The 21439-nt window shown below is 41.0% G+C and overlaps 2 protein-coding genes across 6 annotated transcripts; one reads left to right on the forward strand and one right to left on the reverse strand.

Annotated features, from left to right (window-relative positions):
• Nucleotides 1-117: 117 nt before the first annotated feature.
• Nucleotides 118-11073, reverse strand: exoc1 (exocyst complex component 1). 5 transcript variants are annotated; one of them, XM_088426409.1, is made up of 21 exons: nt 11009-11073; nt 10282-10413; nt 10063-10193; nt 9778-9937; nt 9619-9636; nt 8504-8691; nt 7503-7730; nt 7238-7370; nt 7055-7164; nt 6495-6563; nt 5539-5688; nt 5250-5358; nt 4790-4834; nt 4177-4340; nt 3991-4104; nt 2871-2950; nt 2549-2777; nt 1468-1651; nt 1201-1400; nt 933-1127; nt 118-512 (listed from the first exon to the last, which is right to left on the reverse strand). In XM_088426409.1, exons 2-21 carry the CDS (start codon nt 10403-10405, stop codon nt 360-362), a joined length of 2784 nt encoding a protein of 927 aa, XP_088282535.1. In that variant the 5' UTR covers nt 10406-10413; nt 11009-11073; the 3' UTR covers nt 118-359. The 5 variants fall into 5 exon arrangements, with proteins under 5 accessions (XP_088282535.1, XP_088282536.1, XP_088282538.1 ...); XM_088426410.1 differs by lacking the exon at nt 9619-9636; XM_088426412.1 differs by lacking the exon at nt 6495-6563.
• Nucleotides 11074-16083: 5010 nt separating this feature from the next.
• Nucleotides 16084-20287, forward strand: nmu (neuromedin U). Its single transcript, XM_088426075.1, has 7 exons — nt 16084-17685; nt 18540-18595; nt 18672-18712; nt 19049-19109; nt 19198-19272; nt 19953-20006; nt 20085-20287. Exons 1-7 carry the CDS (start codon nt 17442-17444, stop codon nt 20118-20120), a joined length of 567 nt encoding a protein of 188 aa, XP_088282201.1. The 5' UTR covers nt 16084-17441; the 3' UTR covers nt 20121-20287.
• The last annotated feature ends 1152 nt before the right edge of the window (nt 20288-21439 follow it).

The raw sequence follows: 21439 nt of genomic DNA on the forward strand, positions 1-21439 counted from the left end.
GGAAATATATTTTTAAATTTAGATTCGTTCATTGATTAAAAAGATCAATTCTTAAAATAAGTATTAGTTCCAGCTCAAATTTAAGTAGAAGTAGGATTCACAAATTAAAAAAACATATTTGGTAGACGCAATTTTATTATGAAGATGGAGCACGAAAATAAAGAATGATGATACTGTACACGTGGGGAGTGCAGTAAGTTAAGCGTTGGAAGAATCTCAGCCGCTGTGAGGAGTTTTTATGTTCTTCCATCGTTTGGGTGAGTTTTGCATGGGTTAAAAATGGATGGACGGAAGAATAAACATGTTTTTTTTTTCGTGTTTATCCAGAGGGTGTCAGTAGTGAGCCATTATCAGCAGGGCTAATGGGACTGAGCGATGCTGGAGAAATATTCCAGCATGTCCTGAATGGTGAACTCCATGGTGATTCCGGAGCCCGGGTAACATCTGCCGATCAAGTCTTCAAAGTGCTTGTACTGCCGGATGAACTCGTCTTGCATGGAGTGCCACACCACCTACAGGAGGCGCACAATGCGAACATTTTAAGAAAGCCATATACATAAACATTCATTTATTCTGGGCTCAAAATAGTACTAGTAGAACCTAACAAATGAGGATATTTTTGAGCTGATACTGATTTTGATATTCGGCAGATAGAAATTGAACAAGAGAATAGTTAATAATTCATAAATAATAATTTCATCCAGCTAATTGAATAAACCAGGCGAGAAACTCAACAGGAGAAAAGCAGAGGCTTTTGTCATGCAAACATGTGCGAAACAATGCCCCCTGGTGGTAGGATGACAAAGCGCTCGATTTCACATGTGCCGTAGCCGGCTTTTTAGATGTAAATATCGCAGAGGATCAGCTTAATTAATCGTCGCGGCCAATAGCATATCGCGATTAATAACTGCGCGGCAGCGATCGTGTCTGACCTGGAGCAGGCTTTCCTCCTCACACAAGTGTTTGTCCACCTTCTTGTAGAGATTGTCCAGTCCCTTCTTGACCTCCTTTCCAGGGTACTCTTTGATGACCTTGCGGAGCTCCTGCTTGTTGAAGGCCAGCTGATAGCTGACCTCTTCCTCACGGATCCCCTGGGCCACGCGGGCTTCCACGCCCTCGAAGAAATGCTGCAACCGAGAGATGACGATGACATCGCAGGTCAATAGGTTTTTTTTCTTTCTTTCTTTTTTTTGGTCTTACGTTGAGCTTCTCCAGAGGCTGCCCCAGGGAGTTGATGACGTAGGACTGCAGGTGGTCCGTGTATTTGTGCTTGGCCTCGCGCCTCTCCGCATCCAGGCAGGAGATCTTCAGCCGAGAAAGCGTGGAGAAGATGTGGTGGAAGTTCTCCATCATCACCACGTCCCGTGGCGTCTTCTGGCTCTCGCCGGCCACTTTCTCCACTGAGGACGACGAGGCGCTCGTCAGATCTTCGCCGCCATGTCGAAACGGACGGGCCGGCGTTCCTACCGTTCGTAAAGACGGCCCTGATGAGCTTGACGTAAGCTTTGTCGAGGTCCCCGCGACGTTCGGCGTTTCGGAAGATGGTCTCGGCCAACTCCGCGAACTCTTCGAAGCCGGTCACGAAAGGCAGGATGCCCACTTTGCTCTTTTTGGAAATTTTCACTTCCTCCATTTGTCGGATCTGGACTGACTGTGAGGAGGAAAGGCGCAGATAATAATTAGATAAACTGAATGCAATAGATAAAAAAAAGTCTAAACACCCCTGTTCAAATACTAGTTTTTTTTGATAAAAGAAAAAAAAAATGTCTTTTTTTATTTTTCCAAAAATGGATTTAATTTACTGGATAACTTGTGCAATTGAACGACAATCCTTTTTTTTTTTTTAAAGGAAAGAAACAGTGTAGTTGCAAAAGTGTGCACACCCTCTGACAATTAGATATGGGGACTTTGTTCATTACGCTGAAAGTTTTGACTGGTATTTGGCTCAATTGACAATAAGTGGAGCAAGGCCCAAGTACCATCTGCAGAATTGCCGGTAATTCTTTATCTTTTGTGAGGACCAGCGGTTGAGAAAATGAATGGATGGATGATTTCATGTAATATAATATTAAGCCATCTGGGTGCCAAGCAACTATGTTGAACTTAGGGGAGGAATTTCATTCATTCATGCTGTAGCCTGAACGGGACCCTGTGTAAGATTTAGACTGTGTTTCATTAAAATGGAATAAATTCAATGATTACAAATTTCAAAAACTTGCAAATAAATGCGTCCTTACCAACAGTATATTTTAAATATAATCATAGGTCTAGTTTTCATTCATTTATATGTCATGGAGGGGGTGGCACTCCCCCGGAGGCTGCCATGTTTGTAACAGCAACGGACAATGGTAAATGCAGCACCTCCTGCTGTTTGTAATGAGAACCTGCCCAATCTTACGCAGTTTCTTAAAAAAAAAGTGTTGTCGCCATCTTGTGGCATCTAATTACAAGTTAAATTTCAAGAAAATGAGTGTGCAGTAGGACTTCAACTCTGTCATTTTGAAACAGAAGTCAACGTCAAAACTATAAAATTGAACACCCCACTCACAATGCATTTGTCAAAGTTCCTCTTGACGGTGACCAGCACGTTTCCCAGGGTGGTGCTGAGGAAGGACGCCGGGTCCACGTTTTCCGCCGTCCACACGTGGTGGCTCATCTTCACCAGCATGTACAGGGAGTGAAAGCTGTCCATTTTGTCCCCCAGAGCGATGAGGCTGTTGAGCTCCGTTTCGATGCTCTGGAAGACTTTGTTCATCATCAGGCGCACCATGTCCTTGCTTGGGATGGGGTGGGTGTGTGTGTGGGGGGAGGGGCACGTTAGGGAACGCGTGAAGACGGTTGACGCAACTGAAGTCGGAGCGAGTACTCACTCCGATGACAAGGAGTGTCTGTGTTCCGCCTGGGGAGGCATTCTTGAGGGCACGCCGCCATCCGAATCTTCCGCCTCGGGCTGACAAAACAGCGGAAATAAAACATCGCAACTCTTGCCAGACATTTAAGAGCGCTTATGAGTAATGAAAGCGTGCCGGTGGCTGTTATTGTTTTGCGAGTTCATGTTTTTTGTATAACCAAACGGCATGTTGCCTTTTGAAAATGGGAACCCGGTTGATAAAAGGACTACATTATTGTTTTAATGTGTGGAAAACAACAAACGTTTTCATGAGATATGTGATATGTTTTCAACGTTACATAAAAATATGAAATACGCGATTTGAGTATGTATGCTGTTCCGAACAGGGAAGTTAGTGCGGAGGTTCTCAATCGGGGGTACGTGTAGCCACTTCGGGGGCGAGGTAGGGTTTTAACAGGGTTTCTGCAGGTATTAGCAATTCTCGTTTATTTTCAGTAAAATGGAATCTATTGGTGTCAGTTTTATTTTGAAGTCCATCACTTAACTTGGTCGAGTAGTGTTTAAGCTCGGGATGTTTGATAGCGTCATGTTCTGTCGGTGTTTTGTGGTGATGTGTTAGCAATGGGGTTTCTGTTCATTTCTGTTTTGGGTTCTTGTTCTATTTTCCCGTTTTGTTTCATTCAAACGTACCCCATTCAGATTATCACTATTTTCAAGATCCTGCAGAGCTTGTCAACGACCCAATCATTAGAATCAAGTGTTTTGGGGAGAGAAATCTGGAAAGCATTCAGGATACCGGCCCTCGAGGACCGGAGTCCGACATCTATGCTCCACGCCTTCACTCACCATGCCCGGACCTCCACAGATCCCACTATTTTCAGGAACGATACCGGTAAGAGTCTACAATTACCGAATGTCAATACCACTAGCACTTTTGCCAATAAATTTAAACCACGAAAAGAAATATTAATGTATTCCAATTTTCTTAACATTTAATGAACTCGATGGTAATTTCTCATTATTCTTAAGTGTCGTTCCTAGTTGGTAAAACTGCTCCAACGGAGCGATCCTCTTTTCAAGCCATTACGATTGAATGTCTGTGCCGAATACTAATTAAAGGAGACAGCAAAAAAAATCACCTGAGCCAGCGGAGGGAAGACCGTCGGGTGCTGCTGCAGTTTGAAGAACTTGCTGATGAAGTCTTGTTCGGCGAGGCACAGAGGCTCCAGCTCACTGAGGACCTGCTCGAATATCTGCAAACAGGCCCTCCAGTTCACTAACCTCATTTCCATCCGCCTCGTCCCATCTTCCTTTGTTGGCGTTACCTTGTCAAACTTGGTGCGGTCGGCCACGTCCAGGTCGGAGGCCGACATGTTGCCCATGTCCAGGAGTGAGGACGACTGCGAGCGCCGGCTGTTGGAGCCCTGGACGCTTAATTTGTTCAGGCTGGACGTGGAGCCTGTCAGCTTTCCGGAGCTGCCGTGAAGGCCTGAATCCAACAAGCGTTCAATTCAAATTGGACAAATGCATGGAGTCGCAAAAGGAAACGCACAAACATGACACGTTGTTATAACTAGGCATGGGCCGATATTACATTCTTGACAGTATGATAAATACAAGGAAAAGGAAAATTTTAGCCTCCTAGTGTTTTTTTTTTTAATATGCTATTGCTTTGATATCACATATCAAAAACATCAAAAAGCCCAAGTTGGGTCAAAATTTCCCCTGGGGATTAAAAGTGTAATCATCCAGAACGACCGGGGAAAATAAAAAGAGATTTTATGTTTTGACCCCAACACAGTAAACCGTCAAACTTATTATCGGCCCGTGCCGAGTTAAAACGAATCGGGCAGACATCTTGTTTTAAGTGCAGTCACTAAGTGGAAAGCATGGTCAGAAAGCAGGATGAGGAGGCTTCTCTCTCCGTGTCTCACTTACTTTCCGTCTCCTGTTTGAGAGCGCTCTCTTTCCGCGGAAGCGTGGCTGCAACCAGTTAGAAAGGGTGGGCATCAAAGACACGACACAAGAGGTTAGGCTTAGTTCATGCAGCGCGAGGGTTAAGACAAGCCACTCGGTGTAAGCTGAGGCGCACTGCGGTGGACAACAAATCCCTGAGCAGCTTTCAACAGATAAGTTAACACAAAATGCAGTAAGCAGGTCCTGCCATTGAGATATGAAAACGGTGAAAGTAGTGAGGCGGAAATATCGGCGGAGCTGATGAGAAGCGTTTTTTTCCCCACGTTTTTTAATGTCCTGTTCTTTTTACTTCTTCATTGTACTGAATCGCAAATGTACTGTAGTGGATCGGGACCCACACTATCACAATTCCATCGCGCAACTAAAGTTAAAATGGGCTCGGGTTATGTTACAGACTGACTCGCGAGGCTGTAAACCTTACCAAACTTGGCCTTGGCCTCCTTGCTCGTTCCCGCCATCTTGATCTTGGCAATCTCAAAGAAGTCTTTGATTTCTCGCTCATACAGTCGGCTCATGTAGTCCACGTACGTCTGAAGGGAAGAAAAGTAAGTATGCTATCTCCTGTTTGGAAAATGACTGCAATTACGCCACTGAAAACAAACAGTCCAAGTGTAATGGCTGTTCCCGGTCTGTGATTACCAAGTCATTCAACAAGCTCAAGAGGAGTTCTTGGAATAATGCGAGGTGAGCTGTCATGTTAGAGCGCTCACCCTCGACAGGCCTTCATATTTTTCCCGATGGGTGATCTTCAGCCATTCCATGAGCTTGGCGTAACGCAGCAGATCTCGGTGGAGGGGGCTATGCTTGGGCAGGGTTAGCTCCACGGTGTGCTGGGACAGGGTGGAACTCTGGTCGTGGCCCTAAATCGGACAAAAAGGAACATTAGCAACATAAACTCCGCATTTATTCGCCTGGTGAGTCATCAGTTCTCGAATGGGGGCACATGAAAACTTTTCAGGGGTTACGTGTGATTTTAACAGGTTTTCCGCGGGTATCAGCAAATCTCATGTGCTGCTTTTTGAGTACTGTGACATCAGCAGTACATTTTACAATGCAAATTAAGAGCAAATGAATTGGAACATGAAGTAACTTATTGAGTCCTGTGCAAAATGTCTTTTCCTTTGATTTGTTCAATTTTATACTTATGTGTACTGCCGTGAGTTTTTTTTCTAACTTCTGGAGTTACTATATAAAACATTGTTTTAAAAATTCAATGTTGCAATAACCACCAATACTATCTTTCACTGGTATTGAGCTCTTTTGATTTTTTAATATTTCTAAATAGGGCACTATATGACTGGCTGCTTGCAGAGTGGAGTCAATGAGTGGCTACTTTCAAGAAAATGATTTTTGATCAGTTATTATGAGGTCACAATCTAATACACGCCTATGCCTCTTCTTACACTGTCATACCACTCATGCGTCTTTTCCATTACAAACCGCCACTCTTGTCATTTGCACTTCTCTGGCGTTACACTTGTTGATCCTACGGCAACACATACACGCTTGTTAAGTATGTAAGTCCTTCAGTGACAAAAATAACACTCCATTAGGACCAAGACACTCCAAGAGGGTCTTTTGACTTTTTAGTCAAGGGGCTGTTAGGTGGTTAGAGACAAAATCCATGCACAGCTCCTTGTTGGAGCGCTGAAGTGAGGCTACTCACTGGAAGTGACAAACAGGAAGACCTATAGAAGTGAGGGATGGTCATTTGGAAGTGACTGAAGTGGTTGAACTGACAGAGAGAGAAACAGCACAGTGGGATGATTCATATGAGCAGAAGGAAAAAGGAAGTGGCGCGTGGAGGGAGGAAAGGGGGAAGTCCAGGAAGTAGCAGTCGGAAGAGCAAAACGGCGATTCCTCTGTGGGCGGAGCCAGTCAGAAAGCAAGTGAAGATTGAGGTTTTTTTGGTTTTTATTTGATTTCCCCTTAATAACTTATTTAATCCCTTATATCATTATTTAGTGTTTGGCTACAGGACTGACAAGTAATTGATTGCTTCAGTACTTTAGTACCTAAAATAACAGTTACTATAGGAACTAAATGCTTGAAGCGGTTGAGTACCTTAGTAATTCAATACACAGAGTAATGGATTACTTACTACCGGCCATTTTTAGACCCTCTTTTAGCAAAACAAAATACAAATGTGTTTGGGGTTTGAACGAGTTTAAGAAAACGACCGCAACTGTTGTTATTCACTTCGAGGCGGCTGCGAAATGGCATTACCTGGTGCACAAACACATTGTTGAGATGATTGGTGAGGCGGCGAGCGAACGTATCCCTTAGGTCGGCAAACAGGTGCTGCTGCTGCTTGACAGCCATCAGCTTGTCGTGGCCTGCGTGGAGAAAAGATGGATTTTACCCAACATGCGGAACAAGCGTTTATGATTTACGGCGGATGAAAAATACCTGGCAGGAGGGCCACGTTCATGCACTGCAAAAGGGCCTCGGTGGCATTAATGCAAGCCTCGATGCCTTTTGGAGAGGTCAGGTCTCCGTCTTGCAGGGCTCTGATGTGGCCTTTGGACAGATCCATGTTGTGCTGGGTGGGGGAAAATGACATGGTTACTAGGCAACAGGTTGCTGAAATCATCAGCAATCCCGCGAGGAGGATCCGCGGTCTAAGAAGCCGCGATCGTTTATCGCCAGCGTCAAGCCCCTCGGCGTCCCTCACCACGAGGAACTGGATCTCATCCAGAAGCTTGCCGTTGTTGGCGTTGCTGATTTGGATGAGACGGTTGCTCTGAGAGATCTGGTCCATCTGGTCCTTAACGCTCCGTAGCATCTCCTCGTAGCTGCTCAGCTTGCCCTCGATGGTGTCCACCTCGCCCAGCGCCTCGTCCAGCAGCTGCATCAGGATGTTGACCTGCTTCTCTGACGCCATGATGGACTGGATGTTGGCCTTCAAGGTCGCGGGGTGGGAGGATGGAGAGGATGACAAAATCTTAGATTAGAGCTTTAAGATAATATCAAGCCTTTAGTCAGTATTACACAACATTTAAAAGAGGTGCGATGATTAATGGACAATTAATTAATGATCAAATTAATCTATTAATTGTTTCAATAGGCAATTATTCATTTAGAGACTTAAAATGATTCAAATCCTTACAATTTGGATTTTCATTTTATTTCTTTTTTTTCACCTTTATAACACCTGAATGATTATCACTGTTAAATCAAAATATTTACTAATATTTGCTTTTATTTAGGCAAGAACAGAGGTCAGAAACCCGCGGCCCCGGAGCCATATGCGGCTCTTTCATCTTTATGTCGCGACTCTCCATAGTTTGGGAAAATAAAACAAACAAAAAAAACGCTCGCAAACACCGCCAAAAGCTAAATGACAAAAAGTGAACATAAACAGGAAATACAGCGCGACCTTACAGATTAAAAGCAATTTTTAAAATAAGTTAACACGGGTATGTAAACAATACAAACTGGAGCGCTCGACGAATTCTTAACACTGAATAAATCTCATCTTAATATCCCTGTTTGTGAACATGGATGGATTCAGACCTTGGTTTGGTCTGCTTGCTTCTTTTAATTAAAATAATGTGGAACAACCTCATATACATATATATATATATATATTTTTTTTTTCAGACAGTTTGAATTTGGTGTTGCCTGTATACGTCCTCAAATTAAGGTTTAGCTTTTATTTCCTGCCGCACTCACCCCGTCGAGCACCTGCAGCTCCCTTGAGAGCTGCTCGGCAAAGGCCTCGGCGTTGGAGATGGCGTACTCGCACACCTCCATCATGCCCTCGATGTCCTGCTCCTCGCGGGCGCTCAGCTCCTGGTAGTCATCCAGAGCGTCCTCGTCGCCACCGGCCGCACTTTGGCTCTCGCCGCTGGGCACTGACTCTATAGGCAATACAAAAATTAAAAAAGACATGAGTAAGAAACACATTTGCAAATATTGGGGTCTGGGCCAAACACATTGAGGTGGAAAATTTTACTGACAGGTGAAGACATTCAGTGAGGGAGTGGACATTTTCATAAAACCATTATCAATTATTTTTGGTAATTATGTATAAAAGTGATCAATTACGTCTGGAAATCAAGTACTAAAGTAATACTTTATATTATGTAATTAGGAAAAAACAAATTTATAAATTTAGGTAAGAAAGTGAGTCGGCATTAAAGTACGTAAATTAATTGATTAATGTATAAAGCAATGGACTACTTTAGTACTTAATTATCTAAAGCAATTGACTAATTCACACCACCTAGTTCATTTAATATGAGAAACATTTTGAAACAATCCCCTAGCAAATCACCTGAACAATTTTTTTCATCAATCATTATTTGGGATTTAATATATAGAAAACACATATATTAAAAAAAAAAAAGAAAAACGTGTTGTGGGGATTGAATGAGTATGAGAATGATTCATTTTCATCTCGGCATTAAGCAATTTAGTTGTGTAAATTCCTTCTTCAATGGGATCTCCCAACATTTGATAGTACCTATGAGCTAAACTTTTTAAAGGTTTGCAAAACTCAATACAATTCAAATAAACAAAATAGACATGGGAGCTTTGATTCAATTAGTTTAGAAGAGAAATCACAAACGCATACTGACAAATATATTAAAAAAAAAAAAAAGTGGCCTGGACAGGTGTGATGAGGTAATGCATAAACATCCTAATTTGGGGGTCACATTTGTTGGAATGAGTGCCTTTTAATAATGACGCAGCTGGTGATGTTGTGAAGAACAATGGAGAGGGATTAAGAGGAAGGAGAGAGAAAGAAAGATGGTGGGAGGGGGGCGGAGTTAAGTCCTACCAACCTTCCGCTCTAGGAAGTTCTGGCCAGAGAAGTTTAAGAGAGAAAGAAGAAAATTCACACAGAATATCGAAAAAACAGCAAAGAAAGTTTGAATAGTCACTCTAGGAGCATGCTTTAAAAAAACACACAGAGACACAAAGGTAACATCAAGTTAGCGCACCTTCCAGCAGCTGAGAACTGACATTGACAAACTCCACCTTCTTCCTCAGGTAGCGCTGGTTCAGCTTCCAAATGCATGAGATGAAGGAGTTCTTCTCGGCCGTGCTGCTGGCCACCCAGCGGTAGACCTTCTCAAAGTGAAGGTCAAACTCTGGGTTTTCCTGAAGAAAAAAAAATGAAAGATGGTAAATTTGCAAGTATGCTTCGTTTAATGTAAACAAAAAAAAAATGCTAATTTGCCGCATATTCAAATGTTGAAAACGTCACAATAATTTCCTTCTCCGACCTTGCTCGCATCTTTGGCGTCCACTTCGGTCAGATCGCGAAGTTCCCACGTCAGCTGTCGCTTATAAAAGTCTCCTTTGTCGGATTTCTTGACCTTGACCACTTTGACCTGCACGGGCCGCTCTGTGGTGACTAGAACAAATAAAAACAAATTCCAGTGAAAGGATGGCCCACCTATTTAGCCATTTACCTTCAAAAGTTTTTGTCTCGAGCCATGTACCCGTGGCACACAAAAAGCAATTCTTCTTCTTCTTCCCCGCTTTGCAGACGTTGACGATGCCCAGCAGACGCTCGTCGTTTGGTGTGAAAATGTCTCTCTGGAGGGCATGCTTGATGGCCGTCATGGTGGAGGCTGCAAAATACATTAGTCACGGATAAACACAGATTAGAACAAAAAAATAGGATTAAAATTTTGATAAAATAATGTATGTCAAGGTTCTTTTGCAACGAGATTCTTATAACTGAAATACTAAAAATTGCTCCTCTAAACAGATAACGAGTGAAGTGCAGAAAAAAGCAACTAAAATTCTGTGATTTCCTCGCAAAATAGTTGTCGCAAACGTCAGATCTGACTCGTAAGTCAAGGCAATGCGATACAATTTAGGGCGGCGTACTTGACAGAACTTGTGTTTACGCAGACGTCTCCGGAGAATTGCACAAGCAAGGATGATTTTATTTTGTCACGAACAAAAGTTTAAGTCAGGAAAATGAAATAAAAAGCTATTTAGTGCTTGACAGTGACGAGGACGATGCTACTCATGTCAACAACATCCTCACTCGTTCCAGCAGATAATGCTAGCTGGAACGCGTTAACGAAATCCGCCATTACGCTTAAAATTGACACCAAAAATAAAGACAACGATAGTAAAACAACAAGTTCCAAGGTATAGAAATGGAAGTTTAAATGCGATTTGGGGTAAATGTGAGATATAGAGGAAAGTCATTACCTTGTTGGGATAGAGTCCACCACCGACATCCGCACAAAGCCCCGCCCCGTCACTTCCGGGTTGTAGAACAACGTCACGTGATTACCACCGTCAGCGTCTGCACAAGCGCTGATGAAAGGTTTGCTTTGCTGTTCATCAAATGTGGTATTTTAATAGAAATACAAATACAATAGAACGTTTTTTTTTTAATAGTTTGCTGTGAGTAATGCATTTATCTGATTTCTAAATACGGATTGTTTACGTTATAGTAAAATGAGAAGATCAAGATTAGAACCAGAACCTGTTTTGATGCACAATTCATCCATTATTTTAAAATATAATTTATTTATGAATGCATTCAGGCGACTGATGCCGTTGAAGCACATTTTCCTGACTTTAATTGCCACCGTAATTGCCAGTCATTGTGGGAAATGTACAAATATACATTATATGCGTTGTATGTAAATAGCATATATTTATATCAAACATTATTTTAGCACAAACGTGCTGCGTAAACGAGAGGGTAAAAATAGTCGTTCTAAGCTCCATTGTGCACAGAGGAGATTGACACAGAATGTCATCCAACCCAACAAAGTGAGTCAGACATGACTGAAGGATATTTGAGTGATCTGCATAGAATGCCTTGTGGTACCATTTTCCTCCTTGCTGTTATTATGGGGAGAAGGCACCGCATTCCCACGCGGTGAATATAACCTGCACGCCCTCACGGCTTTGTCACCATACGTGTACTCCTGGGTGGCGTTTTCTATGATAAGATGACATTTTGAGATAAAATCCACTCACTAGTTTGCACAGGCATATCCAGGGACATCAATCCTGACATATTAGTTCAATATTGTTGACAAAGTGTCCGTGAGCGCATTGGACACATAAAAACTCCGGCAGTCATACTCGTGACACAGAAAACAAAGAAAAGTAGCTTCAATACAGTATTAAGTAGGGAAGGTATTTGTTTTCTGAATTTGGTCACGAGAGGTTGAAAATCTGAGTCGTGACTGGTCGTTACCTGTGCCCTCGGGAGCTCTGATGTAGGGCTGACGGAAAATGTCGACCAAGTCGGGTAAGTCGACTTTAAAATAGGTTGACAAGGGATATCACGTTTGAGATCATTTTCAGTTTAAGAAGAAGATAGTATCACAATACTTTGAAAAAACAAAACAAAAACCGCTCCGTTGCTTGTTTTGACCCAGGGGAACAGCTTTGTTTTTGTCAAGTGAAGTGTAATGGAATGTAAAATAAGAATTTTCATCTTTTTTTTTTTTTTTTTTTTAGTTCCAGGAACTTTTTGATGCACTTGGTTATTTTTTCTGTTTTAGATTAAGCTGTAACCCATATAAACGCTGTCAAAAATAACAGTTGTTGAAAGTTGATTTACATTATGTTGCTTTTTTTCTTTCGTTAATGTTAAAAAGGATAGAGGTTTAGGTACACTTACACAGTTTTTATAGATAATAATCTTCTTTGAAGTCAGCGCGTCGAGGGGGGGGCGCGAAGTTTTCTTTTTCCTACGGAACCTAAAGTGAACCGATTGTACTGAACCGTGATATTTTGTACAGTACTGTATATAAATTTGTTCATTGCGGCAACTTTTAGGAAAATAAAAAAAAAACACCAACGTAAATTGTATGAATATAGTCGGGTCAACATGACAGTAAAATAATTTGGCTCGGCGCTTTGCGCATTCACCAGTTTTCACACAGTCATGATTCATCTTCCCTGATGTCCACTTTCATTTGCTCAATGTCAGAAGGCCAGCGCTGACGTGAGCGCAAAACACAACGACTTTCCAAATTGGTATGATTGCGGAAGCTCGTCGAGATGGAGCGTCGGTCGAAGCGAGCCGCGCTCCACGTGAGAGTTCTTCTCCGAACGGGCCTGAGGCCGGGAGGCCCCCGACGAGCACCCGGGGCGAAACAAAGGGGCTCCTCTGCCTCCGCCGCCGCCGACATTTGACATTCACGCCGCCGATGAGCGGCAGATAGCTTTTCTTATCGAGTCCGGCTTGGAGTTTCTATCTGGGTGGCATTTGGCGCAGCCCTTTTAGGGGCCGGCGGATTGCACTATTAGTCACATGGATATGGCACGTAAATACATTTGCATGTGCTGAATGAGTCATTAGGATTGGAGGGCTCCCTATTTGGAAACCGGATCACCTTAAACCAGTGCTTCTCAATTATATTTTGCTAAGCCCCCCCCCCCTTGGAAAGAGAAAACTTTTCGCGGCCCCCCATTCGACCTTGGCAAAGTGAGCCGTGATTGGCTGCGCATACATTATCATTTTCAGTTGACAGCAAGTGAACAAATCTGTTTTTAAAGGCATCGAATTGTATATGAAAAACATGCAGTTATCAGGCTTATTATTATATAATCTATTGAAAATCCACAATTATTCATTTTAGGAAATGAATCCAGCATTTTTGGAGCGGGCGACTGTCAGGACCCTCAACTGCTTCCTACTCCAGTAGCAGCGTGAGCGAACGCTCTCCTTCGGTGACCTCACGGCGAGGCGAGGCGAGGCCTCCGCTTCGCCCGCCGCTGTCTAAATTGCACGGCAAAGGAGCGCGCGTACCCGGGTCCTCGCATGAGAGAGCCTATTACGCTCTTGGCTTGTTAGGGGTTTGACCGTGCGTGCCGTTTTGTTTTAAAGCAATCATGTAATTTCCAAGTGCGTGACCTCGCAAAGAGCGCCTCTGTGTAAAAAAAAAAAAGAAAAAAAGTACAATACGGTTGTTATTGGGGAGAAGTGAAAATGTGACGCAGTGTGGAAGATTTTTTTTTTTTTACAGTATGTTGTTATTGTCCAAATAAAACATCTAAAGCTTTTACTTCCAATTTATCCTTTTTTCATTCCCCGATTTAATGCGTGCTATTTCAGTGAACGCGGGAATTTTTTTTCTTTTGCGTAACAGACCTTGTAAAGTGCTTCGTCGACTGTGAAAAGTTCGCTCGCCACATTTATTCATTTAATTTGTGAACAAATAGTTTGGATTTGTAATATGGATTACATATTGTTACGAATTCATTTGTGTCCACTATAGAGCACTGCTTCTCAACCTGTTTTCAGTGATGTACCCCTTAATCGGTGAAAAGCATTTCTGAATTAAAAATAAAAAGACTTCAAATATGCAATTATTGTCTGATTTATTCATCTTTAGAATCTTTCAAACTTCATTTGAATAGGTCCACAAAAAAAAAAAAAAATCAACACAAAGTGTCGTCTTTTGGATCATAGAACAGATCTGTTATCAAAAATAAGAAACAAAACATAATTATTAATAAATATGCACCCACAAAAAATAATCATCATAAAGTGCTTGGCCTGTTCTTAAAAATAATTATAAAAATTTGTCCACACAAAAATATTAACACAAAGCGTCCTTTTTTGGATTACAGTAGAGATCTTTTTCACAAAATAAATCATAATCATTAATCAATATTTGTCCATAAAAAAAAAAAAAATCAACAAAAAGTGTTGGATCTGCTCGGAAAAAGAAATAATGATGAATAAATATTTGTTCGGTAAAAAATATTCAACTAGAGATGTGTTCACAAAAACAAATCATTTCTTTGACAGGTAACGAGGTAACTGTACATTTTTTAGCACAGCATGTGGGACATTCTTTATGAATCATTTAACAGTAGTCACGGCAAACCATAAAACCGGGATGGCTAATTATAACGTTTAGGAGGCGGGAAATTGGTAATGTTGATTTGGATGCGCCGCAACGGTCTTGATTAAAAAATACTTCTAACACGGTAATATTATATTGCACATGCGGCGCATGTAAAATGAGTAAGTGATTCATGTGTGCCAATTATTAAATTGGATCACGTTTACCTCAATAATATTGCATGACAGAGATTCCACGAGTCCATTACGTTGTCGAGGGCAAATCTAAACATAATTGCGATATTATTTCATACGCGTGCATAATATGAATCCAATCTCAGTCGAACATTAGATACTATTAAAGCGAGATGGAGCAGGTGGAAGTGACGACTTCCACTTAAAGTCCGCTGAGGAAACCATGCAAGGGGTGTTTGTTTAAAGGGACAGTGTGTAATATTTAGACTGTTTTTCATGAAAAGAAATGAATTCAACTTGCAAAATGTTTTAAATATAATCACGGGTCTAGTTATCATTAAATTATATTATATGGGGGGGTGGCACTCCTCCGGAGGCGGCCATGTTTGTTATAGCTACGGACAATGGTAAATGCAGCACCTCCTGCTGTCCATAATGAAAAACAGTAGAAATCTTACACACTGACTCTTTAAGATGCCACTTATTGTAATAATTGTTCTTTTCATAGCATAGCAGTATCGGTGATTCACAGACATTTTTCAGTGCAATTTAGATCAATACTTTCTTAGTACCTTTGTGCAGTATTTTGACCAATTTTGGCTAATTTTGATCCACATCATACTCGTTATTGTACAAGTTAATTAGCAAAGAAATGGCACGCTCCTGGTAGTGTAAAGCGGGTGTGCCATGTTGAAGTTCGACTCATAGTCGCCACCTGGATGAAATTTCAGCTCCCTAGTGTTTCTTTTCAATGCTTTTCAAGTGATTAATTTTGACCTGTTCATGTATCGGAATTTTTGCTTGCGTGAAAAATTGGTGGGCGTTTTTAACGGAAACCCGTCAGCCAATCAGAGAAGAGGGTTTCTGAGTGTCGGTAATTGATTCGATAGAAAACATATTCCAATTTTGAATCGTACGTATACTTCAGATAGTTCGGATTAGATTTGATATTTCAGATATACCGGCACGTGTTTATTACAGTATTGTCAGTTCTGCTGAGCACGGCCGCCATCTGTTGCGCGAGCGTGTTGATCGGCCGCGGTCGGAATGTATCGCCGTCCGGCTCCTCGGGGAGCTTTAACGCAAACAAATCCTCCTTAGTCAGGAGCGCGCAAGTCCCAGACATAATCAAAATCAAGTCGTTTCAAAGGTCTTGACATTTCGAAAGTGCCACAGAAATGGCGGAACCACAAGGGGGTTTCGGGGGGGGGGGGGGGGGGGGGGGGCTTGCCTCGCAACGAGGAAAGCTGCTATGGTTAAATCTCACCGAGAATTAATTTGAAAGCTAGATTAGTGGTGAGCCTCGCTGTTATGATGTTGCTGACAGGGAAACAGGAAGAGGACGGATGTGGAGATGAGTGTAGGAGGACGGACATGGGTGGGGATGACGACTACTCCTCGGAATTGCTCCGTCGCTTGACAATTGACACATTATTTTTGTCCAAGTCGTCTTTAAATTTCACCGCACCCTGTAACGCTTTAGGACGACTGTGGCAGATGTAACAAAGCGCAATATTTTTGGATTATGGCTACCCAAATCAATTCCTCAACAGTGAGGACAAAGGTTGGCAAGGTACTTAATGGTAGAAGGTAAAAAATATTCTTTATATCCTGTTTTAATCCAGTGTTAGCTCGCCACTTCATTTTTGGTGGTTTCAGTGCTTTGCGTTGTTTTTTGTTGTTGTTGTTTTTTTTCAAAAACATTCGTCAACGGTAATATATTAATGATACATACCGGAAATTAAGTGGTTACAACAGTTTACGTCACTGCTTTACAGCAGCACCTATCCAATGTACTGTAATAACTGCAGTTTAACAGCCTGTTAATTTCACCCACAAATAAAGGCACGTTTGATAAACTGAAACTAAACATATCATCTTGACGTTATTTTTTTGGGCTACCAGCTGCAGTTTGGTTGACGTGTGACGGCTGATACCCTGAGAGCAAATTCACCCATATATATATATATATATATATATATATATATATATATAAAATTCAGAGCAAGTTAACAACTTTGATGAAAACAACTTTACGTTTTAGTGGCTACCTTGCAAAACAATGTGCACCTTTTTTCGTTTGCAATTTTCCAGCAGATGAGCAATAAATAAAATAAATGATGGTACCAGATCTGTTTTCTTGAGCTGCTGAATAAAATAGGTCCAGAGATTCCACTACAAATCCAGTTCCAAAGTTGAATAAATCAGATAATAATGGCACATCTCTCTGTTTTTATGTCGTTTTTTTCATTCAAAAACGCTTTTGATAAAGTAGACTAAAAGGTTCACATCCTGCCTCAAAGACAGGAGCTTTTGGTAAATTTGGACGTCTACCTCTCTAAGGTCCATCCAGTTCAGATTTAGGCCCAGTACGAAGGACATTTTGGCAAGTCCATAAAATCATGCGGAGTGCCTCAGGGTTCAATTTAAGGCCCAGTGCTTTTGAAGGTGTATACATCTTTCAAAACTTCCACAGCTGGAATTGAAGGTGGCACATGTCTATTTTCAAAAAGTTTGAGAACTCTTGTATTCGATTGCATGGCTGTACCTATTGTTTGGACCTGTGATGATATGACAAAGGGGTGTCCAATATTCCACGTATGGGCCTCCTACAGTGACGCAGAGTAAATGAGTGACACCCGCCTTCATATACTCCCCACTCCCTGCTCAAAAGTCACTCACAATTCACACGCGCACATTAGTGGAATCCACGCAGCAGAGGAGGAAAACATGCCCAGGAAACAGAAGAAGCGCGCGGCATCCACCGGCAGCGGCGGGAGCTTGCACAAGCTTAGTCCGGACAGTGCAGTCAGCGTGGCCGGCGTCAGCCTCGCCACCCTCCTGGTCCTCGCCGCGGTTCCTCTCATACACAGTAAGGTGGACTTTGAAACTATAGTGAACTTTACGTTTTTGTTGTTAAAACAATCTTTTGTTTGTAACTAGTTTTATAATACAGCTATTTCCTAGTAAAGGATCGTTTTTATTTTGAAATGTTTTGAAATATATGTAAATATTTGGAAATGTATGTTAATATATTTGAAATGATGGTAAATATATATATTTTAATATTTTTCATTATTTATGGTAGCATTATGATATTAACATGCATTTACAGTATTTAATTTCTGTCTTCATTAGATTATACAGCCATACGGTTTCTAACCTCTGTGATTTAGTACCAAGCTGCTCATTACTCTTCAATTTATGGGCCGTGTCAGCATCCATCCATTAAAAACATAACACTGCCAATCATCCATACGGTAACAGCATTCCTAAATCCGCTCATCTAATAGATAACCCCATCCATCAAATAACCGGACAACAGCATTTCTCGCGGTACAATTTGTCCATTCGTTTACCACCCGCGATTCACCGATCCATTCGAAAACATCCATGTCATCAACGGTCCGTCCGTCCGTCCGTCCGTCCATCCATCATGTAATGTTTGAATTCAGCGGAATGCTAGCCTACGGAATTTTCCACCCGGGCTGGTAAACTAATCCTATGTCAGCACATTAAGTGCGTGCATTCACAGGAAAAGCTTTTAGGTGGTTAATGGGGAACGCTGGCAATCATGTGAATGATAAACGTATAAAACCTGGGAGAAGCTTTCAGCTTTTACACTATCATTGCGAATCTTTAGTCAAGGGTAATGGCAGGCTGTTTGGCGTCAAGATGTTTTTGTTTTCACTAAGTTAGGCGCTTATGTTGTGCTCACATTAATAGGTGCTCCGGTAGAACCTTGGCAAGCCACAGATGATCAGAGGTACCTTCTGAGCCAGGCAAGTAACACCACTTCTTCTTTTCTCTTCATGTTCTTGGTCTCCTTATTCTTCATTGTATGTTGAACCTCAACAGATAGATGCAGCCTGTTCCTCCTTCTTTTCTCCAGACTTTCAGGTACTGCTACGATGCATACATTACAATTGACTTTCATCTGGCAATCTATCTATTGGCCAGTCCGTCCTTCCACGCGTCTGTCCATCCGTCCGTCCATCCGTCAGGTCTAATTTTCCATCCATCCATCCTCCCTTTCTCCCTATGCTCTATCTCTCTACAATCAACTTTCTGCCACTAAATTGTCTATCTCCAAGACACTTCTGGTGTTGTGCGGTACTGCCTAGCCTGACAAAGACGCGCAAAGAACTGATACAAAAACAAAAACAAAACAAACAAATCGTCAAAAATAGAGCCTAAAAGCTATAGGCAAAGAAAACAATGTGTTTTTTTTTTCCTTTTCAGGCATCTGACATCTTGGGGGAAATTTGCTTCTTAATGCTGGTCCAAAAGTCCATGGTAGACGACGAATACTCCGACTTCACTGCACCGAGTATAAAAAGAACATGAAATGACAACTCTTGTTGTATTTTTGTGTGTGTACCAGAGCCCCGCATCGCAACCCCTTGTGCATTTAGTGCCCCATTTGCATACCAGGCGACAGAGAGGAATCTCAATGCAAGTAAGTGACAGTTAAAAAAAGGACTCACTAAAACATGAGCTCAATGCTAATAACGGGAAACATGCTAGATAAGCTAACGAATAGCATCCATGTAGCAGTTAGTGTTTTAACATGTAGACAGACAATACAACAGTACTTACTAGTATATATTCTTTATCTTTGGTGAAAGATATTTTTCATTTGTGTCTTTAAGACTATTTTACTGCCACGTGGAGCAGCACAATACCGATGTCGTTGTAGCACAAAACATTGCAATTCGTGTTTTTAATGATGTAGACCTTTATGGAGTGTTGTTTTGCTTTCTTAAAAAGCAAATTTTGTTTTTTTGGAAGGCGGTGTGATACATTTCTGTTAGACAGGGCTTTGGTGCTATTTTAAGGCATTTCAAAAAAAGCACAAACAACTTCCCTAGGGAATGCTGTAAAAAGCTAATCACTCATAACCGCACTGTTATATATGTATTAGAGTATTTGTTTAGTAAATTCGAAATAGTGCTCCTGTTTTGGTTGGCAACAGAATCCTTACAGGATCCGTTATGCACATTAACCCCTTATATTTTACTTATTGCATTTTTGCATTAACAAGATTGCTATGATGATGGCCATATTTCAAAATGATATCAATTACTTACAAGTACTATATAGTATGAATAAAACGCATTTACTGTTGTGCTGCTACAGGCCGAACTGGAAGGACCAGGCGGGATCCAAAGCAGAGGCTTCTTCCTCTATCGGGTATGACAAAGAAATCTGGCAAACAAAAACACAAACAAATGTGAACGTGTTGATTTTTCCGTTTGTTTGTCTGCGTAGCCTCGAAATGGGAGAAGAGCGTCAGAATACCAGTAGCCAAAAAATAACTTTTGACCACTTGAGCCATCGGCAGCCCCCTCCCTCATCGTCGCTGCTCTGGACGACGCAATTTACTGAATGTACATCAAATAATATTATTGTCCAGATTTTATTTTGTGGCATGTGTACTATGTGTATATTCACACACATGTCCTTTGCATTAAAAGTGTTAACAGATGTGGATGTTATTTTTATTGTTTCTTACAACATTATGGGAAGACAAATTGGACATGAATATTAAAAAAAAAATGAATAATTGCACCAAATGTACTATTAACTCAGAATATTGAGAAATTTATATATACTGTATTTTCATTTCACACAAAATTCACATTAAAATCATACACACACACACACTATATATTATATATATATATATATATATTATATAAAAGGCAATAGTATATAGTAAATTGATATAAACTGATATAGTAAATTGCAGTACCTCAACTGACAAAGTTACCATCCTTTGAATGTTTGCAAGATAAAATACATAATTAAAAAAAAAAAAAAAAGAAAACATGCCATCAGTGTCTGATTTATTAAACTTTAGATTCTTCAAACTTCATTTGTGTTGGTCCACAAAAAAATAATCAACATAAAGTGTCCTCTTTTGAATTATTGATCTGTTATCAAAGAGATAACTTAATTATGAATAAATATTTGTCCACAAAAAAACAACTAATCAATATAAATTGTCAGAACGTGTTCTCAAAAAAGGAATAATTGTCAATATTTGTCCACAGAAAAATATTAAACATCAAGCGCTCTCCTTTGGGATTACAATAGAGATCTGCACACCAAAATAAATCATTAACTTAATTATTAATCAATATTTGTTCACAAAAGAATCAACATTCCTGTATGTGTCAGACCTGTTCTCAAAAAGTAATAATCATGAACAAATATTGGTCCACAGAAAAACTGTCAACTTAAAAGTGTCTTTTTTTAGGATCATAGTGGCAACAAATTCACAAGGACAGGTAACGAGAGGTGGCACGCGACAAGTTGGGTCAAATCATTCCAGTATGGGCAAGAACTGGGTTTTTCAAATAATATTTTATTTCAAATGTCGAGTACACCCTGGAGTTCCTTCAAGTACCCCCAGGGGTACCTGTACTCCCATTTGAGAGCCGTTGTGTTAGATGACCACTGGAGAGTAAATCCCTATAGCAGGTGAGGACATCATTTGAGATTTTACCACCTTAGGAAGTTCAACATCTCAACAGATGAAATCGGGGGAAGAAATGGTTTTTTGGCCTCAAACCCAAAACAACTTTTGCATTAAGTTTAGAATTCATTCCCAAGGCATGCAT

The sequence above is a fragment of the Hippichthys cyanospilos genome, chromosome 10 (assembly GCF_059441005.1).
Source record: "Hippichthys cyanospilos isolate Australia breed blue-spotted pipefish chromosome 10, RoL_Hcya_1.0, whole genome shotgun sequence".
Taxonomy (NCBI): Eukaryota; Metazoa; Chordata; class Actinopteri; order Syngnathiformes; family Syngnathidae; genus Hippichthys; species Hippichthys cyanospilos.